The sequence below is a fragment of the Asterias rubens genome, chromosome 1 (genome assembly GCF_902459465.1).
Source record: "Asterias rubens chromosome 1, eAstRub1.3, whole genome shotgun sequence".
In the NCBI taxonomy this organism is placed as follows: Eukaryota; Metazoa; Echinodermata; class Asteroidea; order Forcipulatida; family Asteriidae; genus Asterias; species Asterias rubens.
In genome coordinates this window covers 28,502,402-28,521,963 of record NC_047062.1, presented here as the reverse complement: position 1 = coordinate 28,521,963, position 19,562 = coordinate 28,502,402, and the positions used below count along the sequence as shown (strand labels likewise).

Genomic DNA, 19,562 nt, shown 5'->3' with positions numbered 1-19,562 from the left:
TGTTGTTTCTTTAGAAAAAAATTGTTTGAAGACAATATAAATATCAGTGACATAACTTTTCGGGTTTCATAGAGTTTTTCTAAAAAGTTCTTCTTTGAACTCCGTGGTCAGTAGGTAGAGCGCCCCCAAGCGTTTAACTAAAAAATCGGTGGTCTTCAAAGCAAAATGGCGGCCCCCATGGAAAGCTTGATCGTCAAATTTTTATGAATCTACAAAACATACATCAAAGGAAAGTAAAACCGCTGAACAGGTAAAGATGATTTAAATTTATTATTTTAAAACAGTATTTATAGTAAATACTGAATGTTCTGCCTATAAAATTCTTTCTCTGGCTAAGTTTTATCCTCCTCTCCTGCTGTTTCATTTCAGTGTTTTTGACATCTGAGTCTGACATTGTCATTGACAATTTCATTCAAATCATCATATTTTAATGAAAAACTGGGTTAACCAGTTGCGGTATGCCATGATGTACGGAAAAGTTTCCGTATGGCGCCACCACTTTTTCATTCGATATGAAATAATATAGTGTAACGGAACCCCCTCAAGAGTTACGCCAGTTGGATTAGTCCAAACAAACCATTTTCAATGAAAGAATTGATAAGGACCCAAAATTTCCAATGCTACCGCTATATTTCTAAGCGGGTTTTTATTCCACTAACTAATTAAATTATTTACAAGAAACGGCAGTATGGATTCAAAAATGGACAAGATATAATGCAATTGAACCCTTAAATTAAATTTACGAACAATCAATTAATGCACTTCAGCTAACTTTAATATAAAATGAGGCTTTGAGTTGGCTGTTCCCTGCACATGTTAGCAAACCACTTTACACTACTTTCTGGGGGCTCTCTCTGGGATGACAGCCCGTCGGAATTCGGGGCTATGCCCCTAGCAAATAGCGACAACTTTCCCCTAAAATTACCCTCACAATAATGCCCTTGGCCACATGTACCGGAAACACCCTGTCAAAACTTCAAGTAAAAAATACAATGAAATGAACCTAATTTATGATCAGAAAAATAGAACTAATAGATTTGGAATGGCTGAAATGGGCCCAAGGTACAATAAATAAAAGCAAGCACAGACTTACATATAGAACCAGGTAGCGCTGTCTTTAAAAACCAGGGTTGAGGACACAACACACCAAGACATGTTCTACCTCTGGTCTCCCAGTCACAAGTCCCTCATGAGCAATGGTGAACAATATTTTTATACCAAATTCACCATTGGTGTATAAAGCAAGTAGTCATGCCACAATAAATTGAAAAGTAATTCATTAAACTTCTGGGTTAGGATCAATGGGTAGAAAAGAAGGCTCTTTCAACTTACAATACTAAACTCCCATCTGGGCTGAATGATGATTGCTACAACAGAGGGTTTACAATACAATGTGGAGCCCCAGTTGGGTTGAATGGGAACTGCTACAAAAGAGGGTTTACCACACAATGCGGAGCCCCAGTTGGGCTGAATGGGAACTGCTACAAAACTAGCTACTTACAGCTAACAGGTGGGGATCTTTGTTAGAGTTCAGAGTTTGACCAACAAATCTTATATGGACAGCCAACTGTGGCAAATATAGTGCCACTTGACTAGTGTTGTAATAATGATAGAGCACAAATTGAGCAAAGTAACATTACAAAACCAAATTCTGTCACAATAGTATCTAATTTACCTCAACTTTATGTAAAAGTGAGTGAAAAGGTGGTAGCGCCATACGGAAAGTTATCCATAATGGAAAAGTTTCCGATAATTAACCCTGGCAATGGCGACAACATAGGCAGTTTGGACTTTAGCATGTTTAGATAGAGCATGTAGAGTGAGACACTAAAACGTCTATCTCCTCTTCTCCTTTGTTCTTAGATCAGTAGGGCGGAAAAGTTTCCGTATGGCGCCACCACTTTTTCATTCGAAATAAAATAATATAGTATCTAATTTACCTGATTGATATATCCCTTTTTGTAACAATGAGTGAAAAAGTGGTGGCGCCATACGGAAAGTTATCCGATATTAACTGTTGTTGTTTGATTGTGTCTTTGTATAAGGGACAGTAAGTTGTAGATTACAGCATGGCAAGGAGACTTCTACATCACAACAGATGGGGGCTCTTCAACACTGTCTCATTCTCTAAGTCTAAAACAGTAATCCCTTGCAGAACTGTACATTCATCCTCAATCCATCATCAAGTACTCAGTGGTCTTCAATTACAGGTAGTAAACATTATAATGCTAATAATAAAAATATAATGGCTTCGCAATATAATGGCTTCGCAATATAATAGCGCACATATCCGTCACATCAGTGACGATAAAGGTGCTGTGCCGCAATATTTTGCCAATTTAACCAGGAACACCGGGGCGAACCCCTCCTCTTTTCTGTAAGTGTACTGGGTTCTTTTACATAGTTTACACAACACACGGTACCAGGCAACGGCTTTACTTCCCATCAGAACAATGAAGCATCATGGTTAAGTGTCTTGCTTTTAAGCCTTTAAGGAAACAGGTGTCAGGATCGGGTCTCAAAAACAACACTCTGCTGATCAGAAACACCAAGTTTGAATCTGGTACTATTAACCGGTGCTATAGACTGTGCAACTCTCGCGAGAAATTGAACTTCCGGGACCATTGTGGTCCCAACCTTAGGGAGTTTTCACTGGGGAGATTTTGTTTCGGCCATTATTTTAGTTTAACGAACCTTATGACCATAAAAATTACACATGTTGTTGAAAATATAATACTAATGAACAACATAAATAAAAGTAAAAGGCTTTTTCATACACAATATAAACCTCTACCCTAGCAGGTACCCATTTATACCCCTGGGTGAAGAGAAGCAATTATAGTAAAGTATCTTGCTCAAGGACACAAGTGTCACGACCGAGATTCGAACCCACACTCTGGTGACTCGACCACCAGGACTTGAATTCGATGCTCTTAACCAGTCGGCCGTGACAGCCTAAAAATGTGTTCCCAATAATTGCTAAACTCTGTCTTTTGTTCTTTCAGAGTCACATGCATTCTTCTGCTGTGCTGCAGAAAGATGACTGGATATTTTCAGAGAGTTTAAGACCTCATCTTGATATGCAAGATGTTTGTAACAACACAGATCAGATAGCTGAGAATATTAGACATAGGAAAGGAGATGCAGATGTCTATCAAGTGGTAATTATGTATTTGTAAACAAGTATTTTGATTTGATAATAAGTGAATAGAAGGGTAGCGAAGAGTTCTTTAACGGCCGTTTAAAACCGGCAGGGTCGGTGCCGTGTGATAAAGGCCCGAGCCGAAGGCAATGTCCTTTATCAGACGGTCACGACCCTGCAAGGTTTTAAATGGCAGTTTAAGAACGAGTCGCTACTCTTTTATTGCCATTCATAAATGCCTTTTTGGTTAAAAGGCGTAATAAAGTAAGAAACTCTGTAAAACTTATCCGTTTTCCGACGTCCTTGAGCTCTTTACGTAGTGTGCTGCACGTTTTGGGATGCATTATGCACAGGGTTCTTTTGGAGCATTACACAACACAGGACCAGCGGCTTTACGTCTTGGTAAGGACAAAGCATCATGGTTCTTGCTTAAAGCAATCGCACAACATCGGGAAACAGTATTGTCCAAAGGCCCACACTTCGTGTATCACAACTTATATATAAAACCTGTGAAAATTTAGGCTAAAACGGTCATCGGAGTCGGGAGACATGTGTTTAAAATAAATCCGTTATTCTCGATATCGAGAATTGATAATTGTTTAAATGTTTTCTCAAAAAGTAACCTTCTGTATACCCTGTAAGTTATTTGTAAATCTGTGAACTTTTAATTGTTTTTGTGTTCAGAAAGTGTCCAATGGTTTTAAGGACATACATGCAGGTGTCACAACTGGGACTCAAACCCACACTCTCTGATCAGAAGCACCAGAGTTTGAATCCAGTGCTCTTGACCACTAGGGCATGAACAACATGTTGATGAATTGAATTGTCTATTAATCTATGAATTTTTGTTGTTGATTGGTTTCATATTTCGTGATGTACAGGTGGAACTTTGGAAGAAATTTAAACACTTGGAGAAAGAGCTGAGTGATCTTGGAAGCAGCGGAGAAGAGGATGATCGTTGTAGTGTCTTGAGAGGCCAGGTTAAGGAAGCAGAGAGTGAGTTCTTTCAATCTGCATGTAAGCTGCCTAATAGAACGCACCCAGATGCAGTAAGTGACAAAAGATTCATTTATACCAACCACAACAATCCAACAAAACCAAGCATACATTTTGAATTTATCCTTACACTGGTCAATACATATTCACAAAATCAAATGAATTTTATTTGATTATTACTTTCAAAAGTACAGTACAGGTTTAGTTTTCTTGCTATAAATGGTTTTATTTATTTTGGTTTTACCCATATACACCGATGTGTGTTAGTACTTTCCTAAAAAATATAAAAATAAAAATAATAGGATTCGAACTGCCTCTAGCTACCGGGCAATCTCGGTGGTCCATCTTTGTGGTCAGACTTGTTGGTAAGATTTTACTCTAAAATTGTAAAGGTCATGGGTTCTAATCCCACCCGAGTAATATGGCTGTTTTTTTTCTTCACAGAACTGAGTATACAGTGAAACACACATTGGTGTAAGGGTAAAAACAAAAATGAATATTCTTTGTCCCCGATGCACATTTCCATCTATTAAATAAATGGTTTTGTTTCAGCCTTTTAACATGGATGATGAGCCCAAGTTGGTTGCTTTAATGGGACGGAAACCAACCTTCAACTTTCCTGTCAAGAGTCACATTGAATTAGGAGAGAATCTGAACATTATTAGGATCAAGTGAGTTTTTTATTCTCTCTCGCTCTCTTTGCCACGTCATGAATAGCTCAAGAAGAAAGATCAGCATTTCATCGAAAGTGTTTCTAGAATTATCAAAAAAAAAGAAAAAAAGCTCGCTGATAATGAATTTCATACCAGAACCAATTAGGCCTGGGCAAACTAGTGAAATTTACTACTCGACTAGGCATGCCTCAACGAGTTGTGACTTCCACACTAGTCGCAACTAATTTTCAATTCCAAAGATGAATATGCCGCTGGCACAATAGTAAATTTCACGCTGAAGGATTGAAGGATTGTGTCACTTATGTCTGATTGTGTTTCGTAAGTAAATTATGTTATCGTGAATAGTCGTGAGCGACACAATTGAGTCACCAAGCAAGTTGTCGCAACTATTTGTGTATTAGTTGTGGCGGCACGATTGACAGATTAGTTGAAAAACGGTACTCGACTAAGCAAGCAAAAGTGACTTTGACATTAGTCACACTAGTCGCACAGGCCTAGTACCAATCCTCCTGAGAAGTAACTATGAAATACTGTCAGTCAAAGCCAAGAAAATAGCATTTGAAGACTCACAAATCACTGTTGCTTGTTTGCCCGTTGCAGTTGAAATAAACACATACATTTAAATGAGCACGCACATATTTTCTGATTAAAAAAAACATTTTGTTATTGTTTTCACTGTTTGATTCACCTTGTTGTTAAACTTTCACAGGTTGGTTGTGTGGTGTGATTCTTTAAAACAAGATTATAATTATGAATATACAAGTACTCTTCCTAAAACCAATGATGAGGTATGCCTTTTAACGAGATACATGTATATTCAATGGAACTGATAATTTTGAGTGATATTTTCAATCCTCTATTAATGTCTCTTCCTAGGAATCTAGGTCATATCACAGGTCATAGGTCATATTTTCTGAAGGGTGCGGCAGCCATGTTAGAGCACGCCCTCATACGCTTTACAGTAGATAGACTACTAAGCAGAGGGTTCAGGGCCCTGTCAGTGCCTGATCTCGTTCAACCACTCGTTTTTGTAAGTATATTGGAAACAAAAAAGCTTGAAGTGGTGTATGATTTATTTCTATGGGTTCAAATCCAACTTGGCAAAAAAACTCATCTGAGCTTACTTTTGAGTTTGGTTTTCCACACTATTTTTCTTGTGAGTCAGAAGGGTGTTGGGTCGAGCGGTTTTGGTGGTTAAGTCATCAGAGTGTGGGTTCGAATCCCGGTCATGATGTTTGTATCCTACTTCCCTGCACCCATGGATAAATGGGTACCTGTGAGGGTTGTGGTTGATGTTGTGTGCTGGGCGAGCAGATCAACAAAATTATTCATGTTTAATTATGGGGCCATCATTGCTGAAGTGCAAACATCAGGCATGATGCCAGGTTTTAAGACTGTTTGTGCTACGGGGCGATGCAATTAGTTGAATGGCGTTTTGACTGAGGTCTTTCTCTGTTTCATTTGATACCCCTTATCATTAGCTGCATCTCAGATCAGTGCACAGTGGACAATCATGACAGTATTTTAATTTATTCTAGGGGAAATTTGTGCTGGGCGGCAAAATGTATTTTGCTCTGAGTGCTGGGCAAAAATTGAAGAGTCCTGGGCAGGCCCGCCCAGCACCGCCCACCGTGGCTACAACACTGGTTATAACCCATGTATATTGAGATTCTGAACCAGTGTTTGATATAGACTATTACTTTGATTTTGTTTCTCTCCAACAGGAAGGATGTGGAATGCGAACCAAAGGTTTACACACACAAGTTTATAAGTTGGATCGAAGGAAACATGACAGGGATTTATGTCTATCTGGAACTGCAGAGGTTGGCCTAGCAGGTTAGCTGTAGTTATTTGTTGAATAATAGCTCTCAGAATCAAATGATCTAAAACAAGTTGGAATGTCCAGTTATAGAAACACATGGTTATCAAAAGCTTCTTGAAATGTATTATTGTCAACAAGTGTTATTTGTCACTGCAGTGCAAAAACATTACAACAACAGCCACACATGCGTCTGAATTTGCAGTAGTGTAATGCCCCTTATTTTTGACCGCGCGAGGGCGCTATAAATAGTATTTTGATCACTTCCGGGGGTACACGCGATTCGCCCTGCACAAATTAATAGGCGTTCTGTCACTTTTGTTGCGCCGTAGTTTCAATTTGCTTTAGAGGTGGATTATAACGGCTCCTTTAAAAGTCTTATTGTCTGTGATGGATTAGATGTCTGTGGTTATAATGTGTTCCAATCTTTAAAAATTGTTTTGGGTATGAATGAATATACCCCCGGAAGTGATTGAGAGCACCCTCACGCGGTCAAAAATATGGCCCATTGATTTGCTAAAACTAGTCTCCGGATGTTCACACGATTCTTACTATGCTGAGTTTCATTGTTTTTGCACTGACAGTTTTTTACACAAATTTATTTGGGTAGCTGCCACCAAAAGCAGTTTTTTAGTTCTCCCACACTGTTGGTATGTCAATAAATCACACATTTAAAGGATCTTACAGAATTGGTAAGAAACTAAAATCGTAAAGTAACAGATTAACATAAAACTTACACAGTCTAATGATGATGATAGTAGAAAACATCCCTTGAAATATTTCTGTCTGAAATTTCATGTTTGATGAGAAATTTTTATTTGGAGTTTATCTCTCAGTGAGCATTTTATTCATTTTTGTTTTGGCATCGATGCAATGCAAAATTTGAAATCGGTTTTTCACTATTCTCTCATGACCCAGATGGCTGATCGATCTCAAACTTCTACAGGTTTGTAAGTTTATGTATATGGTGGTATGAAATCTAGTTCCCTGACTGATTGAGACCATTTGATTGTGTTGCATTATCAGGATACTTCATGGATAGAGTATTGGACCAGACTGAGCTTCCCCAGAAGGTGTTTGCCATCAGTCAGTGTTTTAGAGCAGAGACAACACACAGTGCAGAAGCTAGAGGACTCTACAGGGTTCATCAATTCACTAAGGTTAGACAAAATACTTACAAATATTCTTGTTAATCTCTCCTTAGTCGACCGAGGTCGGAGGTTTGCGCATCCGTCCATCTCTCATTAGGTTGGGAAGATCAGCTGGAAGCACCCCGATGTCCCTAGCAACTACATCTGTATAGCTGAGCTTCTGTCTTCCCCTGTTTCTCCTTCCATGTTTTGGTTTGGTTACCAGGTGATAAGATGAGAGACAGATTCTTTGGTGTTTCTGTAAGAGTGCCCTGCGAGTCTAATGCTGTATCCGAATTGGCGGCTCTGGCTACAGCTACAGCTGGATCGCCGCGTCGTCATGCATTGAAGTATAGGACGCCCTTAGCAACACCCCTGGCAACGGTCGTAGCCACAGCCGTAGCCACCAATTCAGACACAGCCTCAGACGATGCTGTTGTAATTTGGTGGATAGTTTTGGTTCCTCGTACAGTTCTGTCTTTGTCATGTGTTGACTCCAGTGTACATTAAAGCACCTCCACAGAAGTTTTTTGTAGCACCCATCCAGTTTCTTGTAAATACCATGGTATTAGATTGTAAATTTGTTAATGATACCTGTAAGTGGTGGCTATCTGCTGTTGGATATCAATAATAGTAAAGTTTTATTGGTCGAGCACCAACCATGTGATGTGATACAAAGACGCTTGTTATACCTCGGTAACTGTGAAGTTCGATTGGTCGAGAACCAATCAGGTGACGTGAAAAGTGATGTACACCGGTGTACATCACCTTGATTGTTCCCAGTGCTGGTCGATTTCCAGCACTGTGTACGAAACACCTGCGGGAGCGAGGGAACAGTCAGGAATTGTTTCTTGTTCGTCTGCTTATTAAACAATGAATACTCCGTCGTAACAATGTTTGAAGATAACAACAGAACTTTGAGAAGAGGAATATTAATGTTTCCAAGGTATAACAAAACAATTGTTGCACGCTGTGGTTGGGGTCCATGGGTTTTGTACACTCTCGGGTTCCCCCCTCGGGTGTACAGAAAGCCATGGACCACGTCACAGCGTGCAACAATTGTATTTTGTTACATGGCTAAGGATGTGCACTATGCACGACGTACAGCGCAGAGGGTAACATGAGTTTTGTTAACCTTGATTGTTCCCATCGTGGTCAATTTCCATCGTTTTGTACTATTGGAAATTGTCCCGGATTCGAGGGAACAGTGAAGAATTGTTTTTAATTTGAACAACTGTTTGTCTGCTTAACAGAACACCTCCTTAGAAGGGGAATATGTTACCATGGTAAAACAAAACAGTTGCTGCACATTGTGACAGGGTTCATGAGTTTGTACATCCTCGGAGGCAAATAAATGGCTTTTCGTGTAAAAATAAGACATTATGTAACACGCTCTAAACCAATCAAATAGCATAATCCTTATAAAGGGTGTTGTGAAATGCAAATTCTTGATCAAAAGGAGATTGTGTTTGTACATGTTTTACAGGCTGTCATACCATCCTACTAATGTATTGAATGACTCTTTGTTTGTAGGTGGAGATGTTTTGTGTTTCTACTGAGGGTCAGAGTGAAGGAATATTTAAGGAGCTCGTCAGCATACAGCAAAACCTCTTCACTGAACTTGGTTTACACTTCCAGTAAGTTTGAATACTTTTTAATTAACAACAATATTTTGTTATATGATTTGATTCGCTCTGACCAGCTAGTTTTCCATAACTGCACAGTTCAACCTTTGAAAGTTGAATCATATTTAATAAAATTAATAACTAGTTCTTATATAACATTTCACAATAACGTCTTAATGCACTTTGCATTAGTGCCCTGGTCATTGGGCTAATAACAATCCTGTAATCTTTCTCATCTCCCTGGGGAGTATAACCTGGGCAACCCTAGCGCTCCAAAGGCTTTTTCATTCACAATATCAATCTCTACCCTCACAGGTACCCATTTTCTACTCCCTTGGTTGAGAGAAGTACTTATAGCGAAGTGTCTTATGACCGGGATTCTAACCCACACTCAGATGACTTAACCACCAGAACTTTAATTTGATGCACTAAACCACTCGGCCAGGACATTATGTATTGGTGGTTATGTTTTAGTAAAAACAATAAAAAAAGGGCGTGTGTTTGTCTGGGAATTGGGTTTGGCCCATTTTAATTGCTACAATTGAAATAACCTACATGACTTGGGGCAGGGGGGGGGGGGGTCTTCGAATGCCATTTGTTTGACCATACCAGTATTTAAGAGTGTACAATATCTCTGCTAAATAAATAAGCTTTCAGATTCAAACTAGTCAATGCTTATGTTGGTGATAATTTCAAATCCGGTACTTTGTAGATATTTGATCAGACAAGTGTTTAGGGCGATAAAGACGATCATAGCTAGCTGAAGAGTGACAAGTTGTTATACAAATGCTTTACTATGAATACAAAACCATTATGCAAATAATTGTAATGATGAAAGAAATTTTCCTGTGTTATTTGTTTCCCCTTCACATAGAGTATTAGACATGCCATCACATGATTTAGGAGCACCTGCTTATAGGAAGTATGACATTGAGGCATGGATGCCAGCGAGACAAAGCTATGGAGAGGTAAATAAAGACTTTATTGCTACTGGTTTTGTACAATCAATCCCACCGGTCTCAAATCCTATCAATGAAGTTGTCTGATTTTGTAGGATATGATACTATATACCAATTTATTGTTATTAGAACAGGCGTCGATTTCACAAAACTTATCCTAACTTAAGACTAATCTTAGGACTTAGGACGAGTCCTAACCCTGCACTGTAGCATGCAGACCTTAAGATTAATCCTAAGTTAGGATGAGTTACTCGTCCTAACTCTTTGTGAAATCGACCCCAGGCATACTAATCTTATACAAGTCCAAACATTTTGGTGTGGAGTTATCATATAGGTCGTTCAGACACAGTACTAAAGTTGGTTTAACTCATGGTTCAACCTGAAAGGTTCCAAAGTTAGACTGAATCAGGTTCAACCCTGAAAAGTCACCCCCCCCTAACAAAACATGCTTACCGATTACAAGTGTGTATTAATGCCAAACTCAGCAATACATAGAAATTTGCTGTCAATGCATAATCAAAGTCAGCCCCCCCCCCAAAAAAAACCAAAAGAAATCGTTGCTGATTTGAATTTTGTTTTAACGCTCTACTCATTAATAAACGCACATTCACTGTCTTTGGACATTCATGGTCCTTTTAAAGCTTTATTTTGTAATGTTAAAAAAAAGTCACGCTGAAAAATTTTAAGACAATCTCGGCCATATTTCGTTGGGCCTCCCTGCCCCCTTTCAATGTTGGTTCCAATTGGCGGTCTTTTTCTGCGTTCCAGTCAACATTGAGCGGGGGGACGGAGGACGGGGGAGAGAATGATTATTGTCAGTGGAAAGTGAACAGGGAATGGTTTTATATAACGTTAGGAATGGGTGTCCCAAGCATTTTGGCCGGGATTGTAGGCCACTTCGGCTTTATCTTTTAACACTGTGTGTGGACAGAGTAAAAAAGACCACATCCGGTTTAAATCACAACAGATTTGTTTTATGTTTTAAGTATTTTATTATGCAAGTCGCCAGACACACAAGGCCTGAAGGCCACTTCAAGGTGTGGGCTACAGTTTTTTGTCCAGAGGCCGTTGCCACCTACTCCTAGGGCTGAAACAGGGTTACCTCTTTTACAGTCCATACGCGTGTAGGCTTGGGTATCATCAGTCCGAAGCCTGGCCGGTAGAGCAGAAAGCATTACCTCCCAAATTTTACGTAGCAAGTGTCATTCGAACCCACTCTCTGCTGATCAAACACCAGAGCTTGAATCCGGTGCTCTTAACCGCTAGGCCATGACACGCCACAAATGATGACCCATTGACCTATCGTTATGTAACACATGGTGACCAATGAACACGACAAGCATCTGTGAACAAACCGAATGATGGAGTAATGGGGTTGCGTCTGCATTGACCTCTTAAAACGGCACAAACAAACAAAAAGCAAACTACAAACTATCATCACACCTTGATATTGATATAATATAATTATGTTTTGAAATAAACTTTGCAGATTTCCAGTGCATCAAATTGCACTGATTATCAGAGCAGACGGTTGAAGATACAGTACAGGATGAATGAAGGGGATGTAAGACACGCCTACACTGTAAGAGTTACTCTTTACTTTATTTCACTCATGATCTAACCTTGTTGTGTACCAGTCAGGGTTCATTGGTTACTTTATTTCACTCATGATCTAACCTTGTTGTGTACCAGTCAGGGTTCATTGGTTACTTTATTTCACTCATGATCTAACCTTGTTGTGTACCAGTCAGGGTTCATTGGTTACCAATCCTCCACAGAATTATTTCCATTTGATTTACTTTCAAAGGAGCATTTTTTGGTGGGGTTTAGGGCAGTGGATTTAAGTTCGGCACTCTGGCCTGCTCAGTCACGACACTTGTGTCCTTGAGCAAGGCACTTTATCAAATTCAGTTGAGAGTCTGGAGAAATTTGAAGCATGACGTCATTTGGTGTTGACAATTACACAAAATCCACACAGGAATTTGTCATTATTTAAAGGGTCAAATTCAACTACCATTGTGATGTCTGTGCGCGTACAGCATACAGCAGCGCTCAGTGGCTACAATTTTTCATTTTTGTTAAATTGTTCAATTCAATTGATCGGCATGTTGAGTGGCTTGGTGAGTTGCTTTGTTCCAATACCTACCTACCATTGCTTTGTTCCAATACCTACCATCCTCATAGAGCTGCTTCAGCAAAAATGTTGCTTTAGCACAAAAATAGCTCGCTTATTTTACACATGTTACTGGCAAAAATTTCATGCAATATACATTGCTTGTGACCGGTATTTAGCTGTTGTTTACTTAGCATACCCAAATGAGTGGAGTCTTAGCCGGTAATCTGATTTTACTAAGCAAGGATTGTTTTGCTTGGACAAAATTTTGTGCTTAAAGGCAGTGGACACTATTGGTAATTACTCAAAATAATTATTGGCATAAAACCTTTCTTCGTGACGAGTAATGGGGAGAGGTTGATGGTATAAAACATTGTGAGAAACGGCTCCCTCTGAAGTGCCATAGTTTTCGAGAAAGAAGTAATTTTCCACGAATTTGATTTCGAGACCTCAGATTTAGAACTCAAGGCCTCGAAATCAACCATCTAAATGCACACAACTTCGTGTGACAATGGTGTTTTTTTCTTTCATTATTATCTCGCAACTTTGACGACCAATTGAGCTCAAATTTTCACAGGTTTGTTATTTTATGCATATGTTGAGATACACCAACTGTGAAGGCTAGTCTTTGACATTTACCAATAGTGTCCACTGCCTTTAAGCAGCTCTATGAAATAGGGCCCAGGTCATCAGAGAGTTGCTGTTGGTAGGTGCGCACAAGTACTCAACCTCTGCGATGGGGTTCTGTGGGTCCGGTGGGTCCTAGAATATTGAGAGAGGAGTGTCATGCCTAGTTGCGTGTCTGATCAGTGGTAATCGTTGCTTGTGAAGTGTCATTGATGCTGGTGTAATATTGCTTTGTTGATAAAGTTCAGTATAAGTGCAAAATTCAACTAGCAACCAATAAAAATGCCAATGTGGACCCTGTTCTACATTGACTAGAACAGGGTCCAATTTCATGGCTCTGCTTACAGTCGAATACTGCGTTTACGATCACCATTCTCCGCTTATGAGCAAACGCTGAATTTATGTGCTAGCTGTGTAAGCATAGAATGCATAGTGACATGGAGTACGCTCGCACACCAGCCAAAATTCCCCGCTAACCCTTGAAATACTCTTGACATAAGCCCATAATTTCCTGCTTCCGCAAGTGCTGATTATTTGATTATGGTGAGCAGAGCCATGAAATTGGGCCCTGGGTTGAATTTCACAAAGAGTTAAGACTAGTCTTATCTCTAGTTAGGACAAGTTACTCATCCTAAATTACATGAAGGACTAGCCATACGTTTTTCATATCTCCTAGGACTAGTCCTAAGTTAGGACTCGTCCTAACTCTTTGTGAAATCGACCCCAGGTCCCTTGCCTGTGTTTGTTTTTTCTCATCATTTGTCTTTTGAACTTTTCTGGCAGCTGAATGGTACAGCTTGTGCAGTACCTCGTATGATTCTGACAATCCTAGAGTGTAACCAGCAAAGAGATGGAAGTATCTTAATACCAAAGGTTCTACAGCCATACATGAATGGTCAAACAAGTATTACAAAGTCAACCAGTGGATTGTTACACTACACTAGACTGTGATGTGAACCAGGGCAAGATGAGCTGCAAAGAGATGGAAGTATCTTAATACCAAAGGTCCTACAGCCGTACATGAATGGTCAAACAAGTATTACATGTACAAATTCAACCAGTGGATTGTTACACTACACTAGACTGTGATGTGAATACAAAGCAATGGATCACTCAGGGCAAGATGAGCAGAAATGGGGCATAGAATAAGAAACAAGGTCCAAACTCTAGCATTTCATAGTATATGTCTCTTTCACAGGGCTTTTTATAGGCAACTTGGGGGCAACTAACTGCAGTTCATGCTGCGGGACCACTTTATTGGTAGCAGATGGGTAGTTTTTCAAGCAATGTCTTACAATTCCCAGGAATAATATGTGAACATTCCAATGTGAATGCCTTTTTTTCTTGGAGATTGCCTGGAACTGGTTGCCTGTAAATTGCCTCTTGTGACACAATTCAAACAATAATTTCAGAATTTTGGATGTAAGTTATTTCCTCAGCAAATCTTACCATCGATCTTACCACAATCAAAGAGTATAGAGCACCGAAGGCGCAGGATGAAGAATTAGAGCTCTATCTATGGTTGGAATGAGTTACATGTGTATGTGCACCATTTAATTGCTTGCAGAAAGCGCCGATAAAATACCTCGGAACAGGCACAAAAACCCTGCCAAAACATCAAATTTGGGGGGGGGGGGGTTTCACAGAAGAATACCACCCACCAATTTGATGAAATTTCCCACAGGCTAGTTGTATGGTGTGATGACTGAAAACTAGATAACAAGTGATTGATTTAATCTATACCTTTAATAATGTTGCTCTGTACATTGAAATGACTAATCTTGGTTTAAAGACGTTGTTATTCACTATCACTCAGCTATCGCAATCCCGCTCCACTTTTCCTCACCACGCACATTACTATCGAACACTAGTGGGCGCTGTTAGCAACTTCCAAATCATCCCACCACACTACACTCTTGCTGGCGGGTTGCCGTGTAGAGAAAGGCCCTCTATCCGTGGAATAGTTGCGATGTGTGTAGTGTTGAGTGTGTGGGGCCTATGGTATTACCATAGAGGTTGTCCAACTTAACAAGAACACCTTGCACCGAGACTATGAAATGACTTGATATCCAACACATTACTTGAATAAGTTCTAATATATACTATGATATTCCATTATATTCCATCAAATAGCACAATATTAAACAAACAATAATCTTAAATAATCATCGAGTACACTCAAAGAACATTTTACAATAACACCATCAAAATAATCTCGACTGAGTCTTCAGTACAATTTATAAAGAAATTTTGAAGATTTGGTCTGGTTCTATACACATTATCCTTAGGTCAATCCAAAAATTCTGTATCTTGAATTTTGACATGTAACAATGATATATCTCTCACATGAGAAGATTTGTGCTAAGCATGTAGTATCTCAACCTCATGCATTGGGTTAGATATTGAGGGTGCGTTCGAATAGCTTTGACAGGGCTCACCCGGGTCAGCCCAGTGCCCTGATTGTGGAGTGGGTCACTTGGGGGTGACCTGAGGTGCATGCCGTCACCATGAGAGGGCGAGTGTGATCGTTCGATTAGCTCTTGTCAGGGGGCTCACCCGAGTGAGCACTGCGGGGTCGACCCAGGGAAGCTAAACGAACACACCCTGACTTAATTAACATCAAACCTGAACAAGTTTGTGTAGAATAAGTTGTTCTGGGTACATGAAAATAATTTGTTTTAAAAACGCAAAATAAAACTCTTCAGTTTATAACATAGTTTTGGTGGGTTCATAGTGCATAAGAATTGTATAAGGATTTATCAAATTTGATCGCTCCTTAAAACATGGTTAATTCAGCCATGTCAAAGTGCTGTGAGCAGTTTACATGATTTAAACATCCTTTATTTCCAACTAAAGGCAAATTATGACATCTTATTTCAACTGGCTAACACCACCATGCATGTGGGTAGAAAATAATGCTTATTGAAATTAATTCACACTTCTTGGTGGTAAATAAAGAAATTTAACATCAAAATACTTGTATATGTGTATTCGTTTTGCGATAACATCATGTGTACATTGTTGTGTAGTAGATTTAGGAATTTGGGAGACTACTCTCCTTATTTACTTTACTGTCGCAAAGTGAGTTCTTCATTGGTCTCAACGTTTTTACTAGCTTGCTGTAGTCACCATTGTTATTACAATTTACACTATAAAGATAAAGTTATAGGATTACACTATAAAGATATAGTTAAAAGGATCGCTAACTAAAAAGACAAAATATTTGGATAAGTTTCAAACAGAAAGAATCCTTGTCAAGTTCATACCAGCACCACTCTTCAGGGAAGCATTTGCCTCTAAATTACTAATAAATTCAAGAAAATAACATTTAGAGACCCCAAAACCACCATTACTTCCCTACACCACTGTTAGTTGCAAAATAAAAACAATTTTCTTGGTTTTCACACTTTAAGTTTCCCTGACCATTAAAATGTCCACATCCTGATTGTAACGTGTTTATTGAAAACTTGATGTTAGGAATAAAATACTTGTCTTTCATTTTAACAAACTGCAATCTAAAATAATTAACCAAAGTACTTCTTGACCCATTTTTTTGTCTGAACAAATTTTAGAAAATATTTAATACATAGCAAAGTAATGACAATTGTTGTACACAAAAGAAGGGACATTCCTAAATAATAGAAATTCTGTTTCTTTTAAGACTTCCAAAAATATACATATACCAAATAATTCTTGTAAAACCCGTTAGGCTTGAATATTTCACTCAAATTCATCAAAATCTAATATAGTTATTACATTTGTTCCTAGCTTAAGCTATAAACATTACACAGGGGAAAACTTAATTTGCAAAGCTTAATTTTCGAAAGACTTGGAAAAGAATGTGACCCTTGATTGAAGTACAAATACTATTACAAGAACTATTACAATAACGGACGAAATGGCATCACAAACACTATACATGAGCACCACTAACAATATAAATATTTGAACATTCTTAAACATTTAAACCCTCATGAGAATTTGTTTATTTGTGGTAGTATGTATAAAACTTCTTGGAGTTGTTATCAAATATGTGGAGAGCGTTTATACTATTTGTGAATCACAAATTGATCTTTTATTTGGCAAACTGCTTGGCTTTGCATTACAATGTAAAATTCTATAATTTTGAGCCATTGGGCAATGGACATACATGTCAACATAAGTTTTGCCTTTTTCAAGTTTGTAAGAAATGAAAATCACTGCAACTACAAATAGAGATTGGTCATGGACAATTTGGAATCAGAGCAAAAATAAAAGGCAATTTGAATTAGGTCAGGCAAGTCTTGCACATACATGTATTATTCAAACATGTTTAACTGGAACCTTGGCTTCATACATAATAAAGTTAGCGGAATGACCAATGGTTAACTAGTTGTTGTTTAGTGACATGCATAGGACATATGCACAGAAGTTATAGTGCAAACAACTCTAGTCATGTCATGTTAACACGACCGGCGACTCAACGTACGCTAATCATTTCCTCTGCACTGTGCTAACCAGTAATATGACAATGCTCTGTAAAGCTGGTTCCAAATGGTCAACTAAACAGAGTACGGGCTCAAACTATGGTTAATGATAGTCCTTGTGTGAACTTGGCCCTTGTATTGTTTTTACATTTAAATCAAACAAAATCCGGCACTTTATTGGGCACCACTGTTTGAATACATAAGAGACTTGCATTCAATAGAAATGCACAGTATCTTATCGATAAGTAAAGAGAGTACATGCACATATGCAGACCCACCCTCAGTTGTTGATACTTCTGATTGGTACCCCTGTGGCAGGAGATTCTGTCACCAAGAGATTTTCTCCCCCTTCTGCTGATAGCGCCCTCTATTGAATCATCCTCCTCAGCCTATGTTAATTTCCCATATTGGGAACAGAATCTATGCCAGAATGGTTTTTCATTAATTTAAATCTTAATTTCCCTTTTATCACCAGTTCATGTGATTGATTTAGCCGAGTAGCGAATATTTGTTGCACAGGCTGTATACTCCCCAGGGAGCTGAAAAGGTTTAAGGAATGAATTAAGGCCCAGTGACCAGAGGTAATAATGTTTGAAGCACTTTGAGACGCCATTCAGGCTATGATAAAGCGCTATATAAAAATTGATTATTATTATTATTATTATTATTATTCAATAAGATTAATGCCATATGAGACATTAATTCTTGGCAAGACATGTGACAGGCAAGTTCATATCTTTATAATGTCTTATATAATTTTGTAAAAAGAAAAACTACCTCTAAACATTTCATGAGCTTTTGATAATTGACTGGAATATAGTGGAACACCATACAGTCTTTAACTTTGTCAGTTCGACTCGTGTATTAATCCACATTTAGTTTTTCTTCAGCCATGTTTCCATTGGACTTGTTTTGGTTAAAAACCGTGACTTTCCTGTAGAATGACAACATTCAATCCAATGGGGACGCAAGGTAAACTGCCCTCCCTGTCAACCATGGTAACTTATCAGGGGTCGATTTCACATCGAGTTAGGACGAGTTACTTGTCCTAACTTAGGACTAGCTATACGTTTTTGATATCTCTTAGGACTAGTCCCTTTGTGAAATCGACCCAAGGACCTCTAAAAATACAAAGGGTACAGCTCCGTGCTGTAAACCTACTGCAACCATGCTGTAAAACACAATATAATTCCATGTGGGAACGTATGGTAGAATGACACCAAAGCCAGTCGCGGTAACTTTCCACGTGGCAGCTGAAGAAAAAGCCCAATGGCTCCAGAACATTACATTTATAAAGCTCAATATACTCACTTTACACATCCAACATGTAACAATACATTCAAATGGTAAACAAGTTTGCACATGCCGTAATAACAAACGCAATGTTTGTGACATCTACCCAATACTAAACTGAGATGCAAAACATGTACTGAAGACAAATACAACACAATGTAGATGATTAGATATGAAAAGGTTTGCGGTAACACCATGTAATGACTATTCCTTATTGAGTTGGGGTGGTTCTGAAAAGAACCGTTGGTTTCGATCAGTAAACCGTTGGTTTCGATCAGTAAACCGTTGGTTTCAACCTCGACGCTTTGATCAGTATGCTACTGACCGAAACGTCAAGTTGAAACCAGCCTTTCTTTTCAGAACCACCCAAACTCATTTAGAGATTGTCAATGGTGTTACCGCAAACCTTTCCATATCATATTTCCACCATGCAAAGTTTCAAATCCTACTTAGATGATAAGAATTAAAGCTCTGTGTGTTGATGTGAATGTATCTGGTTTTGTGGATACAGATCACGTCCACCATCTTCTAGCTCTTCACCATTCTCATAGTTTCTTTGATCCGTGGGTAGTCGACTCAACCTATGGGAAACCATCTCCTTCTTGCTATTAACCAAGGCTAGGAAATCATAAGGGCTCACCAAGGGCTCAAACTTGCCTTCCTTTAAACCTACAAGGGAGGAAAAGCAAATTAAAGACATTCTCAATAAAGTTGCTGT

General features: G+C 38.8%; 2 protein-coding genes across 3 annotated transcripts in view; one reads left to right on the top strand and one right to left on the bottom strand.

The window, feature by feature from the left end:
• The first annotated feature begins 114 nt into the window (after positions 1-114).
• Positions 115-15,569, top strand: LOC117288144 (serine--tRNA ligase, mitochondrial-like). Of its 2 annotated transcripts, none has more exons than XM_033768866.1 (12): positions 115-250; positions 2,052-2,210; positions 3,006-3,161; positions 4,024-4,191; positions 4,691-4,809; positions 5,689-5,842; positions 6,537-6,648; positions 7,658-7,791; positions 9,295-9,398; positions 10,261-10,354; positions 11,835-11,927; positions 13,869-15,569. In XM_033768866.1, the coding sequence occupies exons 2-12, from the start codon at positions 2,070-2,072 to the stop codon at positions 14,034-14,036; spliced, it is 1,443 nt and encodes a 480-aa protein (XP_033624757.1). In that variant the 5' UTR covers positions 115-250; positions 2,052-2,069; the 3' UTR covers positions 14,037-15,569. The 2 variants fall into 2 exon arrangements, with proteins under 2 accessions (XP_033624757.1, XP_033624747.1); XM_033768856.1 differs by having other exon boundaries at positions 2,046-2,210.
• Positions 15,570-18,592: 3,023 nt separating this feature from the next.
• Positions 18,593-19,562, bottom strand: part of LOC117288136 (thioredoxin domain-containing protein 16-like) — a 31,111-nt gene continuing 30,141 nt past the window's right edge. The window contains exon 18 of the mRNA XM_033768844.1: positions 18,593-19,513. Coding sequence (XP_033624735.1) covers positions 19,308-19,513 — 206 coding nt within the window. The 3' untranslated portion in view covers positions 18,593-19,307. The remainder of the gene's footprint in view (positions 19,514-19,562) is intronic.